Here is a 22,307-nt window from a genome sequence, read left to right on the forward strand (position 1 = left end):
GGAAAATGATTACAATAGATGTGAACTTCATTGTTCAGAGCTTCAGCTGAGTTATTCTGCACTTCCTTCCCTGAATGTTGTGTAGTGCAGAATAAAGCTGCACTACAGTTTTACTCTCTGAGCTTTACTCAGACAAAGGAAAGTAGTACTGTGCAGAGCAAAACAGCCTGGGGAACCTCAGGAGCTATGTTCTTGGTATCAGTCTTGAATTATGTACATGAAAACAGTTCAATGGAAATTTTGTATTGTAATGGGAGAATGACAAGCCTACTGTATTTGAAAAGCTGGTAAATATTATATAGGTGATGTTACTTTTATTCATTGTTACTTGTTTCTGAAATGACTATAAACACAGCCAGTACCAAAGGAAAATGATGGCAGGAAAATACCTAGCCTGGTTTATACTTTCCTTTAGAGGACAAATTAATTTACCTGCAGAGCCTAAGTGATAGTCACTTAGTCTAAAACTGTTGCCTTGTATATTCAACAAAAAGAGGCACTTTGAGAATTTGCTTCACCCTGGATTTTCAAAACATGTTTAGGGTGAGTGAATTGGTATTAGAATTTTACAGTTTCTCCTTGTTCCCTTCAGAGGGAACCTATATGATTAGAGTTCAGATGGTTAAAGTCGGATAAGAACTGTGTTCATTTGGTCTCTATTTGAAAAACTTAAAAAAACCCCTAAAGAATTGTTTGATAAAGTAATATGATTTAGTATCTGCATTTTTTAAAATTGTACCTTGAAATTATTTTATGAACAGCATAAGATTTTGACTTGCCTCTATATGTTGCCCTTGATTATATGAAATGTATTTCTGGGGATTTAAAATATTGTGCTAAAAATTACTTCCTTTTAAGTGTGGGTTTTTTCTATTTAGCAGAGGAAAAATTAGTTTAAAGATTTTTTTTTTTCCTTATGACTTCCCATTAGATTCCATTCCACTGATGTAGCCCTCACTCCCACTGGTTTGGTTTTCTTTCTTTCTTTGTTGCATTTCACACTGAGTACTTTCTTGTGCCTGTGCAAAACTCCATGTGCAGTTTGGGAATGTGTGAAGTATAAGAATTATTCTTCTGGCAGATTTTAAAATTAAAGTGATAGGAAATTGTAAAAATTCTGTTAAGAGGTCTCGGAAAACTATTTTTGGTAAATGAGAGTATTTCATTTTAACATTTTAAAAAACTTTTTACATTTTATTATCTTATTCAGTAGAAGACAGCCAACAAGATGACAGGATTTTTCAATTTAAACAAATAAAAAGGTGTGATATAAACTTGAAAATACCGACACTAGTTTGTTCCAAAAAAGTCAGAGTAACAGTTCTAGTTGTTTCTTTTTTTGTTTTTCAAAATTTATAAAATGCAGCTGAAGTTGACCTGACTTTGTGACATGTTCTGATTTTTTTTTTTTTAAGTACATGTACCAGTGATACACCTTTATTTAAATGTCTGAGTACAGGTCCTGTTTAAAATGCCTGTTGCTCTCCCTGTGAGATATGGAACAAAATTCATGTGTTTTGTCCAAAACAGACAGTGAGCCAGGCTGTCCACTTGCCATCCTGTTACCTCCAAGACCTTCAGTATAGGTACAGCTTGTCCATTGAAAAAATAATGTATTAATATTTGATTTTTGAGTTCTGGCCAAGACGAACAGGAGTTACCATTTCATTGTATGCTCTCGTGAATTGTGATTTATATTGTGAAATCTATTTTTTTTTCTTACTAGGACAATTGCCCTCTTCTGTTCAACCCTCGCCAGTTTGATTATGACAAAGATGAAGTTGGTGACCGCTGTGACAATTGTCCCTATGTGCACAACCCTGCTCAGATTGACACAGACAACAATGGGGAGGGTGACTCGTGTGCTGTGGACATTGATGGAGATGGTATGATTTCACTTTTGAGAATTAAGTGCTGTTCCACAAGTGCACTTTGCTTTATGTCCAGTAAGATGGGCTACTTCCTTTTATACGTGGAATAAAATTGAGTCTAGAAGCTCAAAACTGTGGGAGAAGACACAGAAGGCTGAGGTTTGTCTGCCCGGTGTAGTATAGCTGCCCATACAGTTCCTAAATGACTACAATTAATATTACTAAAGAATAAATCACAGCAAGTCTTTTATCAGTGTAATCTTAAAAAATCTTGCCTTCATCTGTGTTCCAAAGTAATCAGGGTCTAATATGACACTTCTGTTGACTTTTCCTTTTAGGGAGGGAAAGGAGCATCAGAACATTCACACAGTTAAGACAATATCCATAGTAAACTAATCTGCTTTTCTATGAACGTATAAATATGCAGAACTTAGAGTAATCCAAATACACATTCTTTGGTATGTCTTAAAATATTGTTAAAAGTGCTTATTTCCTCCACCAGTACATTCCTGTGTAGCTCCAATTTGAGCAGAATTAAGATGGGGGAAAAACACGTAAATAATGCTGCAGGGGCATGATTTTTGAACATTTAAAATGTGTGAGGATACAGAAATACTAAAAGTTGAAGAAATCTAGCTTTGTTTTTTCCTCAATAATGTTTTTTAACGTTTGGATGATTATCTGACTTTAGCTTCTGAACATTTTGAAGCTCTGTCATTCTCCTGATCCTCAGGTTTGTACTAGTACTCATGGCAGTTCTGCATTTGGAGAAAATCCCAATCATATGTTATTGGGTGAAAGATTATGCAAATATACAGGGTCCATATAATACAGGGAAGGGTCCTTGTATCCCATATGCCAATATGTGGTTTTTTTTCTTTTCATCTTACAATTTTGAAGTAGACTGTTGATTTTATAATGAAGTTTCCTGAGGAACAGTTTATTTTGAAAATTTGACATGCTATACAATGAATGATGCACATCTTCTGGTAAAATTAAGTTACTTAATGCTGAGGCAGCTGAATATTAATACAGTTGTTTCTATACAGAAGTTTGAACCTGATACAGCTGTGCATTCTATGCCATTTTGTAGAGTGGGGGAAGATAATCCAGAAAATATTATTCAAAAAGAAAATCACCCCACCCCTATATCTATTTTTCTATGAAAAAGGACTAAATTCTCAGGACATAACCAGCCCTTATTCCAGTAAAATTCCATAGAAAAATACTTCATAGTAGAACTTCATAGAAAACTTCATCATAGCAAGAAAAATGGAATTGATACCATATTTTTTCTTTCTAATATTAGTCTTAACTATTTCATTTTGTGGTAATGATGTTGAAGCAATCAGAAAGCTTATGAACCTCTTAAGAGCTTTGTCTCATTAATGGTGACTCCTACGGTCTATGTTGGATATTTTTTCAATATTTTGTCGCTTTTTTTCCCCCTAGACATTTTTAATGAACGAGATAATTGCCCTTATGTCTACAACACAGACCAGAGTGATACAGATGGTGATGGAGTTGGTGATCAGTGTGATAATTGTCCATTGATGCATAATCCAGACCAGGTAAATGATGAAAACTGTTTCCTTAATGGTAACATCAGAACAAGGGCACAGAAAAGAGCGCAGGAGTTGCTATCAGTCCCTGTACTGAACAGCTGAAGAGGTGGATCTATACTGCTTACTTTCACATCTCATATTGAGAGATCCCTTTGTATCAGATGAAAGAGAAGTACAGTGATGATCACTTTAATCCATCCACAAATAAAGCCCTGCCCTGCAAATATCCTGGGGAGCAGATCTTACCCACTGATAGAAGAATAAGTAGCCATACTAGCTTGAAGTTACGCTTGTGCTTTAATCATGGTTGTCATTGTGGTATTTGTCACTACAGAAGCCCTTGAAGAGAGATGTCGAACAGACAAGTACCAGGCTGTATCTTTGTATTGAGTAAAAATAATAAAATCACTCTGTACAATTGTTTTTTTGGGGTAGACTGATGTGGATAATGACCTTGTTGGCGACCAGTGTGACAACAATGAGGACATAGATGAAGATGGCCATCAGAACAACCAGGATAACTGCCCTTACATCCCCAACGCTAACCAGGCTGACCACGATCAGGATGGTAAAGGAGATGCCTGTGATCCTGATGATGACAATGATGGTGTCCCAGATGACAGGGACAACTGCCGCCTCAGATACAACCCTGGGCAGGAGGACTCAGATGGTAAGAACAAGGTCATATGAATTTCATTTAGTTGTTAATATCTGATCTTGGTCTAGGAGTATTAGCATCTGGTGAAGAGAGACTTTGCATCAAACTGAGCTGCATTTGAGATTTGAGACACCATGGATGATGGACTGAACTGGTCAGTTTGGTCAAGGGTTAGGGCATTAGGAAACATCTTTGACAGGAGCTCAAACATGGACTTACTTAATTTTAGAAGAAAACCTTTAACAATTTTTTTTAAAAAAACAAAAGAATCTTTTTGTTAATATTCTTACTTTCACATTTAATTGAAATATTAAGTGTCAGAAAATGTTTGAGTTGAATTACAGTTGTCTTAAAATAATGAAGTGAGCTGTTTCACTTTCAAAACAAGTCACCATCTAAAAATTAAAATGGAAAAAAATATGGTTTGCTGCTCTGTTTTATTTTGAAAAACAGACTATTTCTTCAGGATTCTTTAAGTCTAAAAGTAATAGTAATTTTTAATTTTTTTTTTAAACTGACTCCTGAGCAGCTTTTCTCAAATTTTCTTTACAGACTGCTTTAAATATGTCTTGATATTATAATATGTCACAGTTTAAAAAATGGACATGTAATTTCTTTTTTTTCAGTTTTTTTAGTTAAAATGTTGTTGGTCACCTCAAACAGTCTTTCTCTGTACTTGGCATTATTTAAATAATGAAATAGAAATTTTCACAATTATAATTTTCATTTTGGCAATGTTTATGATCCTTTGAAAACCACCAAATATGTTTAGAGTAATGACCCGTGCAATAAATGCAGGTAAGCAATTTCCATTCCAAGTTAAACAACTTGCTGGAGCCATTCCATGGCTGTGCTGTAGAAATTGAAAGCAGAATTTACTACCTACACAATATATTTTTTATGTGCCTTTAGAAAGGTAAAACGCTGAGCCTTGTCTGATTTCCTGGTAAGACAACTGCTGTCAGTAGGAAGTTTCTGGTTGGTAGTCAGAAGTAGCTCTTAGTTTATATAACTTTTCAGTCCTATAATATGTGTCCAGAATATCTTTGTACTTGCTAATTTCTGGAATAGCCCCTTAAATTTCATAAATCCAGAATAATGGTGACCCCAAGCTGAGGTAGTTGAAGTCTTACCTGGTTCTTGTAAAGGAAACCACATTGATTTATGGATTAGCGATTCAGAAAAAGCATATAATTAATCATTTTAGCCAGCTCATCACTGTCATTAGCAGCAGGTCCAACAGAGTTCTTGGAAAAGGGGTATATAAAGCCAAAAATTGCTACCAGGCTCTTGAAGATGTGAGTTTTAGCATATAAAGATGAGGCCCTGGAGAGAGCTGTTGGATGTGACTGGATAAACAAACACTTTCTAACTTTCCTTGACAGGGGATGAATGTTGTCAGCAGCAACTCACTACCAAATGAACATCAGCTGGACTTTGAGTGACTAATTAAATTCTTCTGTGTATTATCTCTTTGATTTGGCAAAGGAAATAAAATAGGAAATTTATCCTCTTTTCTCCATTGAGTACTAAGACAAACAGGTGGAGGAACACACAGCTGGTCAGGATTTGGAGTTGTCTATGGCAGATATCCAGCGTGGAAAATGAGACCATTTTACCATGTATCTGAGCTGCAGAGAACCTTGAGATACTAGATATTTCAATTTTCTCTAATTCCTCTTTTCTTTTTGGCTGTTGCCTAAAACTCATTCTGCTTTCTGACTTAAAGCTCCATATTTGGGTAATACTGTATTGGCTAGTGATGATAACGTAGCTTTCCATTTTTCTGTGAAACATCTAGTAGTAGGTCAGTATTGAATGAGCTGGGGCATTCAATTATGCTATTTCCCACTGTATTAATTCCCATGTTTTTAGGGCAATCATAAACACTGGGAAAAAAGACCAAAACCCAAGAAAGCAGATTCTCTGCTGTGTAAGGATAGAAACAAATTACTTGGCAGCACTGGTTCTGCATGAGTACCCAGTGTAATATCCAGTGGTTTCTGTTGTAAAAGTTGGAGTCATTTGGGAATTTGTTTCTATACTTGTCTGGCCAAGCTTTTCTGCGTTATTTTCAGGTCTTTCTGCTATTGTATGCCTTGGAATAATAGTCATGGGTAATGAGCTTTCCTATAGATGCCTCCTTTCAATTCTTGCTATTTGAGGCAAGTCAAATCTCCTGGTTTCCATTAATATTATGGGTAAACTAAGAAAGGAAATAGTTTTTAGTTTTTCTAAAATATTGAATGTAGTAAAAGTGTTGAGCAGAAGCACAACTACAGATGAGCTGTACTTTTTGTTCTTTAAAAATCTTCCTGTAATACATATAACAAAATTTTTTCATTCCTCTGAGGCTAGTCCTGTTGAACGCAGTGCTGCCTTCTTTTTTCCTGCATTTTTCTGAAGCACTATGTTTTTATAAGTCAAATTGTTCTACCTACAAATGAAAGAGTGGCTAAGCGTGTATGCATACTTTACTGCAACACTCTCCCCCCTTTCTTTTAACATAGAGGTGACATATCTGCAGTCTGAAGCATCTTACATATATTGTTGCAGAAAAAATCTTAGGACAGAGATAAGAGTCTGAAAAAAGTTTAATCTGATCAATGATATATAAAGATTTAGTAATGTGTAGATGATTAAGATTTTAATGCTATTCTTTGAATTTATGTGCACAATACGTATTAAAATGTGGTGGTGTATGCACATCTGGAACAAATCAAACTGAAAATGTAGTGCAAGCATTAGTGAATTACACTGACATAGCAAACTTCCAACTTTTCCCACCCTGATTCCAAAGTGGTGTATAGCCTGGGGCTGGATAAATTGCTAACAATTGCCTCTGCTTATTCACATTGCTTACAGGTGATGGCAGAGGTGATATTTGCAAAGATGACTTCGACAATGACAATGTTCCAGATATTTATGATGTGTGCCCTGAAAACAATGCCATCAGTGAAACTGATTTCAGAAAGTTTCAGATGGTCCCTCTGGACCCCAAGGGAACAGCTCAGATTGATCCCAACTGGGTTATTCGCCACCAAGGCAAGGAACTGGTGCAGACTGCTAACTCTGATCCTGGAATAGCTGTAGGTGAGTATCAGATGGCAGTCATCTTCAGAAAATTAACCAGTGCTTCTGTGATAAGGAAAGGGGAAAAAAGGTAATGCACCTTTTTGGTGCTGCAAACTTTGGACTAACCACAGAGGCAGTGTGTATGCCCAAAGTATAAACAGCTCAAAGCTGCCTGCATTTGTTGTCCATTCATCTCATCACTGACTGGAACATACATAAAATACACAATTTAAAAAATGTAAGTATAGTGCCTGATGTCTTCAATGCCCCTTGTAAGCAACTTATTTCTCTCCAGAAGTCTCCATGAAGGCAAGTGTAATTACCTCCTCTTCTACAGGTGAGGACACTGAGAAATAGCACTTATGTCTCCTACCAAAATTCAGGATGTAGCTGGGACTCTTGTGTGTAACTGGACCCAGCATTCAACTCAATGGTTTTTCTCTTTTGTCCTCTCCCAGGCTATGATGAGTTCAGCTCTGTTGACTTCAGCGGGACGTTCTATGTTAACACGGATCGTGACGATGACTATGCTGGCTTTGTGTTTGGCTACCAGTCCAGCAGTCGGTTTTATGTTCTGATGTGGAAGCAGGTCACTCAGACCTATTGGGAGGACAAACCCACCAGGGCTTATGGCTATTCTGGTGTGTCACTCAAAGTAGTGAACTCAACAACTGGTACTGGTGAACATTTAAGAAATGCTCTCTGGCACACAGGAAACACCCCTGGACAGGTGAGAGATTTAAAACTTCAGGCTAACAGTGCATGACTAATATTTTAAAAGTAATGGACATGTTTCAAAAATAATTTCCTTTCAATCTCAATTTTTGTGGATGTTTATCAGTTTTTCTTCAATTCTGTTATTAGTAGTGCCAATAGTAACACATGCATTGTATTTCAAAGAAAATCACATGTATAAAAGGGAAGATGAGATGTAATCAAAAGGAAAATGAGAGAGATGTCTCATTTATGCACAAATCATTTGCTTCTTTCTGTATTGACACTTGCTCCTTTGCTGTTCCAGTTTGAGTTTTACATGGTTTAGAGTACAGTGACCAGTGACAAAAAAAGATAAAAGACATTTAAAAAAGAGAAAAAAACTGCTGCTGTTACAAGTAGGGTCCAAACATGGAAGAAACTTATTCATTTTGGAAATTAGGTTAGTAGGGCTTCCCGTGTGGATAGGAATTGACAGAACTGTTACTGGGTGGAAGTTTTCAAGGAGCAGCTACAGGCAGTAATATTTATGCAAGCTGCAGTTCCTCTGTCTCACTGGAGGCACTCATGCAGCATCGACTCTGTCAGCCTGGTTGTGTGGATGTGCAAACCCAGAGTTCCAGAAGCATTTGGACGTTACTCTTGGACACATGGTGTGACTCTTGGGGATGGTCCTTTGCATGGCCAGGAGTTGGATTTGATCATTCTTGTGGATCTCTTCGAATTCAGCTGATTCTCTGACGTCGTAAGGGAAGTCAGGGTTCGATGCTGTAATGGTCTTCAGTGACTCGAGTTATGAAACTGCAGATGATAAGACAGAAATTTCCATTACTCTCACCCCATAAAATAAGTCTTTTGATACAGTCAAACATTAAACTATTTTCAGTTTCATACTCTGCAGAAAATAAGCTTTGGCAGTTACTCTGGTGGACATAGAGTTACTGGGGCATGGCATGTTTCTAATAAGGCATTTGTATTCCTTCTGTAGGTGCGTACTTTGTGGCATGATCCCAAGAACATTGGCTGGAAAGATTATACTGCTTACAGGTGGCATTTGGTTCACAGGCCTAAAACAGGATTAATAAAGTAAGAAATATTTCTGTACCTCTGCATTTTCTAGTAGCAATGCTTTTGTCTCTGTTGATTCAGAAGCTATGTTATCAGTTTCATTGTTGTTTCTGATAATTGTGTTACTTGTGTGACAGTTTGTCCAGTATTTGGGAACATTTTGTTATCTTCAGAACAAGTTATTTTCCTTTTCAGATGTGTTTAATTTAGTCTGGATGGTTCAATATTTACATCAGCTAAATACCCTTAAATTAAAGAAAAAAAAAAATCTCTTTCTCAATAACTTTTCTGTAAAGAGACCAAAAATTCCTGAGCAAAACTCAAAGCAAGATTAGAACATGAGATTGCTCCCCAGCCTGTGGAATTTCAGTGAATGAAAATAATTATAAACATGAGCATTGCCTCAGGGAAGAAGGCCAAGGGCCTGTCTACTTCAGCATCCTGTCTCCTGTAGTGGCTTACACAAGACACTGCAGAAGTGGCCATATGCACATCTGTAATGCATACAAGGAGCTGTGGCAAATGACTTTCTGTAGAGCCCAGCTGCTTAGCTGATGTTCCAAAGACTGAGCATTAACTGCCCATGTCAGTTTTATCTTCTACTAACTACTAGAAGTGTAAAGGATATTTTTCAGGGGTAGAGTCAGACCTTGCCTCCAAAGGTCTTCCTTGTGCTTATGCGCAAGGGATTTTCATTTGTCTGTGAACAGCAAAGTATAGACAAATTAGGACAGACTACGTTACCTGTTTCTTTGAAAGAGAGGACTTCATGCTTCAGTGTATTGCAGTGCAAAGCATTGACTGATACAGGTCAAAAGGAAGCTCAATTTTTTTTTATTTTATTTTTTTTTTTTTTTTCATTCATGTTGCTGTTACCTGTAACTTCCTTTACAGAATCTACATAGTGGTATGTGATGCCACTGGTATCACATTAGATCAATCCATGGCAAAAACTATGGTTTGGGATTAAATTCCTTCATACTTTGAGGGGTGTTCTGATAGAAAATCAATTATTTTTTTCACTAATGTAGTCACAAAATAATTTTACTTGTACAGAAATATCAATTCCATATTAACACGATCAGAGATGTGATTTTTTTGGTGGGTTGAATGAACTATTAAACTCTTCCCATATGTTTTGGGCTCTTGATATTTTGAGAATTCTGGTAAATAGGATTTTATGAACCTGAAAATCTGTCACTTTTTTACTGTTCCTTTTACCATCCATTAATTCTGATCTCAGGGAGCAGTTTCATACTTGTATTTGTGCACTTTTCAGGAAACAGAACACTTTATTACAAGTGCTGGGCATGCATTTCTGTCTAAACAGAAATCTGCCCCTGAGTTCTAACTAGTTCTAACCCCTGAGTTCTAGGAAGCTGTTCAAGTGTTTTCATCCTCATGAAGCCATCTTGCTGTATAATTAATATATTGTCAATTGAAGCAGGACAATAATCCCTGCCTCCAAAGGCTAGTCTAATTAACAAACTATAGAGTAATTTTTCATTTGGCCCAGGAGACTGAGAGCCTAAAAATCTAGACTATCTCAAGGTCTCCCAGGAGAAACAGAGGATCCAAGTTTGTGGAAATGCAGTCTCTCTGATAAAGAAAGAAAATGAAGTGCTGTCTTTCGAGGTCTTTTGTCTCCAGGGTGGATGCCTGAAAAACTAAAAAACCCCTCCAAAAACCAAAAAAATACCCACCAAGTTCTTTTTCCAATTTATTATTAGTCTAGCTGTTTGTGTCTAAATCCTTCCAGATTTCATTAAGCTCTTAAAATGTCTGAAATTGAGATTGAACATGTCTCCAATTAATGTTTTGTTTGATTCTAAAGTGATGGTTCTTCCAATTTCTGATGTTGGCCCTTGCACCTAAAGATAAATAAATCAGCTGTTCACACAGCTGCAGACAGCTTTGTTCAGTGATGTGACAAGGTCGTGTGCTAACCCCTGAGTTCACTGGGACAGGGGCTTATCAGTGAATGCTAGAGCATGACATAGTTCATTCCAGGAGACATGACTGTTCTAAATAAAGAACTGGGAAATCTTTTGCAGATGGTGTGCATAAAATCACTTAAGGAGCAGCTCCACTGCTTCTGATTAATGTGTTATGACTGCCAGCCAGGTGGGTGTGAGATAGAGATGAGATCCCTACAATGAGGTTGGGTTTTCTGGTGCCTTGTTAAAATTAATTCTGTTTTAGTTTTTAGAGATAGTTACCAGCTCTTACACTGGACACTCTGTTATCATCCTTGTTTAATTTATGTTCTTCTTTACAGGGTTCTGGTTTATGAAGGGAAACAAGTCATGGTGGATTCTGGACCAATCTATGATACAACTTTTGCTGGGGGACGATTAGGTCTTTTTGTCTTCTCTCAAGAGATGGTCTATTTCTCTGACCTCAAATATGAATGCAGAGGTTAGTTACAAAAAACGTCTGGAAGATACTTAAGCCTTTCATAGCTTGTGGAACAAGCACAAATTATCTAAATGAATAGTATCCTCTAAATGAAAAGCCATCTGTAATATCATAGCATGGCATAAACCTTCGGCGAAATGCCATGAGTGCCCCTTGTCCCTAGAGTAATCTCAGTTTGAATAATAAACCCCAGATGTTTAATACTATCCACCTGGAAAAAATGCGGTAGAAATATCTAAGTGAGACTTGCTTAGAATTCTCTCTGTATATCCTGTCCTCTGTAGGCTATTTCAGTATGTCCTGCAGGCACAGATACTTCTGGATCACCCCTCTTTCAAGAGGCATGCAAAAGAGAGCAGATACCTTTAATGAGCATGCCTGTCTGTAATGCCTTGTCTGAAATGTTTGGAAATACAGAAAATGCTTTTCCAGGTTTTCTTGTATATGATTTTGTATATACATTTAGATACATAGCTGCACATACACATGCTTGTCTCTTTCCAGATGTAGGCACATGTGTTTTTTATATAAATGTCCTCACATTTGCAGGAAAATGAAGAACAGAAAGCATTGTGCTTCATCTCTTTAGTGTATCATGGTGGAGTTCTTGTGTGATTGACTTCCTAACCAAAAGAACCCCAGCCACAATTAATATATATTTTCCCATTTCTTTCAGATGCTTGAGCAATGGTTGCTACATTACCAGCAAAGTACTGTAGATGCTATGCAACCCAGACACCTCAGTACAACCTGGTACTCCCAGTTTCTATTTTTGTGTACCTCCTGCCCTCTCTCCTCATGCTCCACTCTCCAGGATGCTTCCAGCCGCCAGGAGTGCATCAGCCACCCTTCCACCCAAGTGCCTTCTCACAGCCAGGACTAACGAAACCTAAACGTGAACGTCGGACCCACCACTGAAGCAAAAGCAGATTGATGCATTAGAACACTTTTGTAGAGTGCAAACTTAGCAAAACTTGTTTGTTTGTTTACTTGTCTTTTTTAAAGAATGACGTTTACATATAAAAAATGTAATTACTTAATGTATTTATATATATGGAGAAAAAGAGGGGGGGATGATGATTATCAGTTGTTACGTTTAAGTGAGGAAAAATGTGTCTTAATTTTTTGGGTGTTATGGTTGACACTTCCTTGTTCTGATCAAGACTGGACTTCAGTAACACAGAGCTTTTGGGGCTAATTTTAGCAAAGTAATAGAGGCCACACCAATAGTGAAAATTACTTTGGATATTAAAGATCAATTATTAGCGTGTCTTGATTCAAAGAGGTGCTTAGTTGATTAGGACAATCTTAGGAATACTTTTAAAATTATTATTGGTAGAACTGTCAAATTTTCAACCTAAAGCATTCTTTAGTAGGAGCTTTCATTAGGCCAAACAGAATTGAACTAGAAACTCTCATGTGAAAGAGAAGAGTGATTCATTTAAACATCTGAAGCTGTCACTATTGTCTGACTTTCAAAAAATTATTTCCAGTTGCCTGTTTGCCCTGTTTTCATCATATTCTGCATTGTCTTGTAATAAAGAATATACCATATCCATGTGGAGCCAAATGAACCTGAACCACTTTTCCACCTCTGCTGCAAAAAGCACTTTGACATCCTGAATCCTGATGTGGGTTTTTGAAAAGGTGGCAAAGCCACCATTACTTAATTTGGTAACATATGAATTTAAGGTTCCATTTATAAATATTTTGTTAGTATTTATTATGATTATCACACCAAGCTACCTTCTCTGATAATTGATTTTAAAGCATATAATCCATCAATAATACATTTAGAAATAATGATATTTTAAAGCTACTTTTGAAAGCATATCACAATATGTAGATATTGTCAAAGCATGGCCTGCACTTAAGTATGGTTCCATGGGTTATAGTCATGTATACTTTAAAGTTAAATGAATAGTAATAAGTAATTTACAAATGGAACCTTAATATATACCCAGTTACCCTAATTTTAATATTTTTGTGTTTTTACCTATGTCTGCTGTATATAGAACTGTTTAAATAATGCTGAAGGGATACCAGTGTTTATTCTAAACAGATACAACAGTTACTCAGATAAACAATAGTATAGTCATGTTTAACATTCTTGTTTTGTTTAAGATGTATGAGCTTTGTTCACAAAAAGAACACAGGCTGATGTAATTTTATTCATAGATGGGATACCTGATGGAAGAATACAGTACCTCTGCCTTCTTCTAGGGCACAATGAGCTAAATATTGAATCAACTTTTTCTCCCTTGAAATAGATTTTGTGGCTATATTCATTAGAAAGGAATCAACAGTTGCTGGCTTTATTGCACATTTTATAGTATTCATGCTACCAATTTTTTTTTAAAAATTATTTCTGTCTGTTTTGTTGCTGTTTTTTCTTTTGTTTTGGATTTATTTTTTTTTTGTCTTCACAAATCCTCTTAATGAGGTTTTTAAATATTTCAGTTTCTTTTGGTGTTTCAGATGGCATCCCCAAGTTCCAAGGAGAAGGGAGGATGACTTCATTAAATGTAATGAGTAATGGCTGTGTAGGGTTTTTTGTTTTGTCAGAGAGAGACATCGGTTTAGGGATGAAGATGTTAATATTTGGACTGTATCATAATTTTCCTATTCTATGTAAATTATTTATGATGGGTTTTTTTAAGTTTCTTTTTCTTTTTTCCTTGCAAGTGTGTGTGAGAGAGTGAGATTGATGAAATTTCATTTTGTTTTGCCAAAGATTGTAAATAATTATTTATTTGTTTACAAGGACAGACATTTATCAATTGATGTCCTGATTCATTTAGTCAGATCCTCATTTTTATATATATATTTTAAGAAATTAATAATAGGAAATAAAATGTAAAAAGGTTTTATAATCCAAAATCTCTTTACCTTTTTTGTAGTTACAGTTTTTCTTTAAAGAAAATATTCAATTTTGCTAAGTCCTTAGTTAAGCCTCTTGCCTTCCTGTAGACCAGTTCATTTCAAGCAAACCAGGAAATCTGTTGCTTTGCTAAAAAAATTACTTAGTGTCTTCTAAGGTTGTAAACAGCAGGTTTCCTAGTATCTCTGACAAGACATCATTCCCCATGAAGTCTTTATCTGGCAAACAATCACAAATTTTATTTATAGTATTGTGAATGAGAAATATTGGTCCTGCTTCTCTGTATTGTGTCTTGGCCCATGTGTTTGAACAAATATATCTTATTTTGCAACTGCTGCTTCTCTGAGTCCCATCTGAGTCATTGGGATTCGTTGGTGTGAGTGGGGATTGCCTTGCTGCTGGAGAATTTCAGGAACCAGTGAATCATCACAAACCAAAGAGAACAAAATACAAGAAAATAATTCTTAGAATGAGGCATCTCTTCCTGTGAGTATAAATTACTCACAGGGCAGGGAATTTGAATTGGATTGGGAAAAATAAGAATGTCCAGCATGTCAAAATGCCAGTTTTGAGGTGTGAACACAAGTTCTAACTTTTCATCCCAGCTGTTTGGTTTCCTTGGCTTTTGATTACTGTGAGAGTACTTGAAACATTACCCAAGAAAGCCACGTAGTCTTCAGTACATTTCTTGATGAGTCCTTTAAAACAATACAAATGTTCAGTCTTGTTGACAGTTGCAAGGACATCAATGATTGACATTATTCAGCTAATAGAGTGATCAAGGATTTGTTACCCACTTTCTCAAGAGTTTAAAAAAACTCTGGTATGGATCTTCATGAGAGTTTTGAACATAAGCAATTATTTATGATTGTATGGGGAAAAATCTCTTTGTGGCACCAAACAACCCCCCACAAAATGCAAGACAGGGAAATAAAATGACTGGAAATGTGTAAAAACATAACAGCATCACTTCAGCACCATTTCAGGGTCTCAGAAAAACAGGAGGGAAGGATCAAAAAGCAAAATTGCTGTGAATGAGCAGGTTCACCTAAAGCAGTGGAATCCTCTGATCTGTGTCAATTGTTCTAACTACCTTTTTTAAGCCTTTTGAAGATATCAGAAGTATTTGCATAATCTGATAAAAATACATATCTAAAAATTTTACAGAACCTGCATATCTGGTTCCCAAAAAGAGATGGGTATGGAAGAAAGTCTGAAATTTCTGTGGAGAGGCTATTTTTTCTCACAAGGGAAAAGCTGAGTAGAGCAGGTGAGGATTCTGCCACTAACACAAGTAATAGCAGGCAGAATTTTTTTCACTTCCCTGGGCACCAGGTTCCCACCTACTAAAATTCAGTGATAAATTTCCTCACCTTTAAAATACTTGTTATACATTGTATGTATCTAACTGGTTTTGGGTGAGCCATAAAACAAGGAAATCTGGAAATCCCAAAACCCTCCTAAAATTAAGTTCTGATGAGAATTTTTGACCAATTCTAAGATGTGAGGGTTTTGGGTAAACTCTGGATAAACCACTGCATTCTGAAAAGTTAAGCTGAACTCACAGTATTTAAGGAATTTGTCCATTATAAGAGAAGCAGATTTGCCATGGTTTCTTCCAGAAAGAAAGGAAATAATTCCACCCAAGGATTATACCTGTGGTTTTGCACATCAGACAGCCCAAATAATAATATCATGAACACTAACACTTGTGCACTCCTCGCTAGCTACAGGATGGGGCAGGAGCTGAACAGACTATCACAGTCACTGGGCCAAACCCTCACCTTGGTCAGCTCAGTGGGAGTTTTGCCGTGGACTTGAGTGATAGCTGGATGAGATTCAGTGTTCTGTTTGTGCTGCAGACATCCACAGAGAAAGAGCTCTAATGCTTGCATGGGAACATCTGCTCTCTAAAGCCATTTGAAAATAAAAAAAAAAAAAAAAATTAAACTATGTAATAACTTGGCACGGCATTGTTTCCATTGTGGAGAAGACCACCCTTGTAGATCGGGAAGGGGGACATTGAAGGAAAAGAAACCTGATGCTGATTATACCAAAGGTTCTTCTAATCTATTATCCTGCACTTGAAAGCTGCCAGTGTCAAATTCACTGGTGGAAGGTGTCAAGTATTTATCATTAAAAACCATACATTAACACTCCTAAAAAGGAGACATCATTCTTAGCCCAGGCGTTTAATGGGTGGGTCTGCCTTTGTGCCTGTGTGGTTTATTTTGCACTAACATAACTGTAAATATTATTGTTATTCATATAAATATCCCCGATTTTTAATCCAAATTTTCCTTCTATTGAGAACTCTGGAGATTGATTATACACTTTATGCAGTATAAATTTCCTTTTACTAATTTCAGGTCTGTTGCTGTTTAATTTCATTGACAGGCTTGATTTCTCCCAGACTTTGGAAAGGAATGAATAGTATATATTTCATCATAAAACTGTGTGTTAGAAAAACTATATCTTACTTTGCTTTTAGAGGTTGTGTGCATGTGTCTGTAATGGCCTAATGTGGTATATCAAGGTACAAGAATTTCCTCTGCTTGCTGAAAAACATAGATGTTGTGTTGTTGATATTTTGTTTTATGTTACGTTTTGTTGTGTAGATGCTCCTCATGTTTATGACCTTCTCCAAATCTATCATTTTAGCTCTTTTGCAGATATGTCATATATGCACATGCACACACAGAGATAAAAAAAAAAAATCTACATATTTTGCAAAGGTTAAGAATCATTCTGTGTTTGGCTTGTTTTAATGCCTTCCCTTGCCAGCTGCTATGGCCACAGTTGGAATCAGGCAAATGAGTTGGACAGATTTTTACGTTTTCTCTTGTTAATTATCACTGATCAGTAGTCACTGATCATTACCTGTTCTTCTTGATATATTTAGAGCTAGAAGTGTTTGGTGTTTCTCCTTTAGAAGGAAGTGAATTTCTTTTCAATACTTCTTAATGTACCAGTCTGGAAGCTGGAGGGTTGCATTGAAAATCACACTTCAAATCTTAGCAACAACTGTAATAACTTGTAACTTAGAAAATTATTTTAGTCATGGAGATTACATAGTCATTCCATAACTGCTGGCAGGTAGTCTTGACACTGCCATTATGAGCTGATTTTTTTCACTTTAAAATAATGTTGATGGAAAAGAAAACAAAGGAGAAGATAGCTACTATCACTGCTCTGCACTGTTAGCAGCTGAAATAGATAAATATGAATAGCTGAAATAATTTTTGATCAAAGTTTTTTTTTTCATATATATGAAGAAAAAGAAACCTAATGATTTCAGTTTTATGCAAGGCAGTCTTTTACTGATCATTCAATCCAGTTTACTTCCTGGAGTTGCTGTTTCTGCCTTCTTGCAAGTAGCAACAACCAAAAGACTTTTTAATTTTTAAGCCACTCCTTGCTGGTGAGACTGGAGTACTTTTGAGCTTACAGTATTTTAGAGCTGGAGCCCAAGCAAATTAATCTATCCTGGTTTTTGAAGATTCAGTTCAGTGCAGTGTCTAGGTTTTTGCAGGCAGCCAGAAGCAAAGGACCACCCATTTGGATGTGGATGTAATCCAGTGGGTTTAACTATGTGCAGTAGCTCACCCTGGATGCTGAAGAAATAGGGACAGTGTTTTGAGCTGAAACTACTGACAACCTGATGATCAATTGCTTTCTTAAGTGAGAATAAGTTCCAAAGATATTGTCAATCACTGTTCTAGAGAACAACAGTTCTCCATTTAAAAAGTTCCACTGCTCATAAATGAGAGGAAATAAAACCAGAACACTGTTAAATGCTCAGGTTTAGATTCGCACAATTTTCAGGGAAATGGAGCATACACAGGCAGTAAAATGGGAATAGACCACATTATTTTTTGGTTTATTCTTGTAAATTCTTCCTTTTAAGTAAAAGACAGAAATAAAGAGTCACTTTTCTTTTGAAATTGTTATTAATATATCAATGCAAAGCTCCCACTTATTTGAGAAGGAAGCAAACTCAATTTTACACAGAGGACACTGAGATGATTATTTTTTTCTACAGTTCCAAATCCCTCCATAGGATTTAATTCATTGCTTTTGGTTGAAGACTTTATAATTTTCTTTTTTTATTTAACAATATTAAAATGGTCAACAATGATAATTTTTTTTTTTAGGTCAGCTTATTTGATGTCTCCACCAAAGACTGGTGTTCAAACTTGAAATACACCTTAAATCAGTTTTATTCATTAAATGGAAAGAAATGAAGCCATTCATGGTTATATATAGGAAGATTTCCCAACTCTGCATAGAAGCTGTATTGTCATCACTGGACAATCAAGAAACCTATTCTTCTTCATGCCTAGCAGCAGCCATCCCTGTGGTGTGAGAAGATAACATCCTCCTGCTCCTAAACATAAGGGAAAGGGAAGCTGCAGCTGAACAGAAATGAAGCAGAGAGATTCTGAACACTAGGGCAATGACTTTATCACAAAACCATCCATTTTAAAACAAGAAGGCACAAGTCATATGACAACAGTATGAAAAAATCAGCTCCTGCTTTTTCCTGTTCAGAATTTCCTCTAAAAATCAATTAACCTCCCTTTGAGAGAAATTAGGCAGTCTTAACTGAATGTTTCCATATTTCCTTGCTCATCTTCTAGTTACTCATTCAACCATGGGGCACTGTGCTGGATTCATAGATCAAAAGAACTCTTTCCTGCTAACTTGTTAGATTTGGCAGGCTGAGACCAATACACTGTAAGGTCCAGACTTTCAAAAATATCTGCAGTTCTGAGTACAGAAAAAGGTTTTGGAGCTAATGCCTAATTTAACAAATGACCCTGGTATTTAATATATTACCTGAGTTTATTATTAAGACTAATAATATTTATGGAATATTTTCAAAGTGGGGATGAAATATTTACTATGTTATATTTGAAGATGTGTGGATAATATCCACTTTTTTTGCAGTGTTTGAAGGGTCTTTCATGTAATCTTTCAGTTCTTATGGTTGTTTTTTCTGTTTCCATCTAGAATCAAAATGAGGAGATGAGTTTTGTTATTAGCAACTATTCTTAATTGCATGGAACAGATGAAGTATGGTTTTTACTGAAATCACATGCCCTCGGCAGGAATGTTCTGTCCAGAACCAGTTGACTCTTCTGGGGAGGGGAAGAACTATTCTCTTCCAGTTCTCTTCCAGAAGACATTAACAGCCTTCTGAGGAGAGAGATAGTGCAACTGAGTTACTGAAATCTGAACCTGACATCTGTGGCACAAATCCACTTGACCTGCCATGACAGCCAAAGAAATAGCCAAGGTAAGAAGTCCTGCTTACAGCTGTCCTGGGTGCAGCCCTCTACAGAGAAGGGGAATATATGCCAAGGCCATGGACAGTTGCTTCAAGCACTGAGGTTTGCAGATCAGCTCTGTGGCTTCTGTGTTGCCTGTACTAAAAATACTTTTCCCTATCCTTATGCCAATGCATCTGTGTACAATCTAGTTCCAGATTTAACACCTGAATACTGCACTTACGATTTATTTCTTTTCTTAATGATGCATACAGACTAAAATTAAACAGTCTTACTTGCTTATTTCTGGAACATTTGTGCCAGCACTGCTTTTTTTTTCCTTCTACAAACTGGGATTTCATAGTGCTCCTGTATGTCCCAGAGCATGGAATGATTTGAAAGAGTTCTTAGAGAAATTCCAGTGCAAACCACTGTAGCGTTACAATCCTGGAAGGATCATTGCTTGTGCATTTTCATTCCTGTCCAGGACAAGTTCATAATGTGGTGGGTCCTATTTCTCAGAAAGAGTGCATTGTTTAGCTACATAATTATATACATACTTTCTTCCCTCTGTTGTTTCTCCTGACAGAGCATTACATATTGTGATTTAACAATGCAGTTGGTAAATCGCAACCTATTTCATGTCAGCTATTACTTCATATCAACTTCTTAGGTCATGCACAATTCTCAAAACAGAGTGGAGCCACTCTAGTTTTTGTAGTACTTTCAGAAATAAGAGATTATTTGTAAAACCATTGCATTAATTTCTATAGTTTCAAAAGAAATTAATGTGTGTGTTTGCACATATGGACTTCTTATAAAGAGGAAGTTCACTTTTCTGTCCAATTTTGATGCTGCTTTACCATATGGATATGGAAAAGACATTCTCAATGTACATTTCTGTGCCCCATCCTGCAATATTCTAGTAAAGTATTAACACTGAGGAACGGCTAGGAAAACCTTTGGGCTAAGACATCTAGCAAATCAAGACATAGAACTGGTATTTCTCAAGAGGAAAGACTAATTTTTGCAAGAAACTATAAACATTTCACTGTGATTAATAAGTAAGGTAATAAATGGAATATCCTTACCTCTTCTACTGTTCATTCAATAGTCTGCATAGATGTGTCCTTGTGGGATAAGCTAATGTTGGCGATTTGCCTTATCATGACTGCCAGTTTTCCACTGACATGTTCAAAATTTTGAGATATATACATAATTTTTTAGCAAAATACTTGACACTTATGTTGCAAATGTTTTGCATTTGAAATGTAAAATTAAACTGAAACTGTGAAAAAGTTATTAATGCAAATGGAAAAAAAAAATCTCAGAGCATTTTAATTTCCTGCCATAACCATAGTTTTCTATCTCATCATCTGAGGCTGTGACACATATCTATGTCTCTGATGTCCCTATTGCATGAGCAGTTGTTCCACTTCTCCTAGGGGTAACCTATAAGAAAGATAGAAAATCCTCCCCTTTTTACCTGTCACGAATCTCAGAAGTGCAAAGCAATGCCAAGGTCGTGGGAGTCAATCAGCATTACAGGCCATCATGTTCTGAGAAGGAAACAAAAGAAAAATTAAGACAAAAAGGCCAATGGTAGGAATTAGTACTGCTATTTGCCAGGTCCAAAAGCATCAAATGGGGGCTTTTAGGGATTTCTAAATTTTCTTCAGTCTGATTTCCTGAAGTATATTAAACCAAGGGCATTTTATTTAAAACTTGTCTAATACAGAACAGTGAATGCCAAAATATTTGTTACCTTATCTATCTAAAGTTTGTTTTCATTCCCATCTGTTGATGATACTTCAGGGAGTAAATTGCCAAAAAACTAATCGTGCTTATTTTTATACTAAATGAAACACATTTTGTATACCATAAAGTGATTTTTTTAACTGTCAGAGGGGGCTTTTTTGCTTATTTAGGAAGTGCTGTGGAGCTTCATGAGTGCCAGAGATGCTGCCATGGAGGAAAGGAAAAGTCCAACCCTTGTGAGGAGACAGATAACGCATGGTGAGGAGCAGGAGGAGTGTATCTGAATTTGTGTGGTTCAACTCTGAGGCACAAAACCTTGGGAAACTCAATTAACAAAGTCTATTAATATAGGTTTTCTGTTGATTACTGAGTCAAGGGTATTAACTCTGATCACTTTACTCACCATGTGAGTCAGTCACAAAGCACTTGTGACTGTACAAATAGACAAACCTGTATTTAGACATATTCAAAGTAAATGCTCACATGCACAGGGCTTTGCATGTAATTCACAATAAAAAATGCATTTATTGCACAATTCCTGCTAACAACAGCACAGCTGCTGACTCCAAATAGTCATAGAGAAAAAATATCAGTACTAAACTTTCAGCTCAGTGGCAGATGGAGACATATTGTGATGATTTGTGCTGCAAAGGGGCCTCCACTTTTTTACAGTATTTATGCCAATATCACTTTACTGAAGCTATTGAAAAGCCAGCAGAAATCTGTCAGATGGAGACGTGTAGCATTCCAGATGTGGCTTAGAGGAATGAGTACAGGAAAAGCCGCAGCAATAAAATTGCACGAAATTTTATAGTGACTGACAAACCACACAAAAGAGATGGGCAGAGGGAGAAAAATACTCTGCTCAGGTCATACTCAGTACTTGCAGAAATGTATGGTCTAGTCTGCAGAGATCATTAGCCAGTACCTGAACCACCTAAGATGCCTGGCAGGATAGCCTGGGGAGCTGCTGTGCTGTGTGCATCAGAAGCCAGATGCTAGGCTTTCTTTGTTGCTGTACATTTTTTA

General features: G+C 36.5%; 1 protein-coding gene across 1 annotated transcript in view; it reads left to right on the forward strand.

The window, feature by feature from the left end:
* The window catches only part of THBS2 (thrombospondin 2), a 32,896-nt gene extending 18,310 nt beyond the window's left edge, over nt 1-14,586 (forward strand). The window contains exons 14-21 of the mRNA XM_086875210.1: nt 1,727-1,886; nt 3,324-3,442; nt 3,872-4,106; nt 6,960-7,187; nt 7,628-7,899; nt 8,872-8,969; nt 11,230-11,369; nt 12,046-14,586. Of these exons, the coding sequence (XP_086731336.1) occupies nt 1,727-1,886; nt 3,324-3,442; nt 3,872-4,106; nt 6,960-7,187; nt 7,628-7,899; nt 8,872-8,969; nt 11,230-11,369; nt 12,046-12,053 (1,260 nt within the window). The 3' untranslated portion in view covers nt 12,054-14,586. The remainder of the gene's footprint in view (nt 1-1,726; nt 1,887-3,323; nt 3,443-3,871; nt 4,107-6,959; nt 7,188-7,627; nt 7,900-8,871; nt 8,970-11,229; nt 11,370-12,045) is intronic.
* Nucleotides 14,587-22,307: the final 7,721 nt, after the last annotated feature.

Source organism: Cyanistes caeruleus, chromosome 2, assembly GCF_971803275.1.
Source record: "Cyanistes caeruleus chromosome 2, bCyaCae1.hap1.1, whole genome shotgun sequence".
NCBI lineage: Eukaryota > Metazoa > Chordata > Aves > Passeriformes > Paridae > Cyanistes > Cyanistes caeruleus.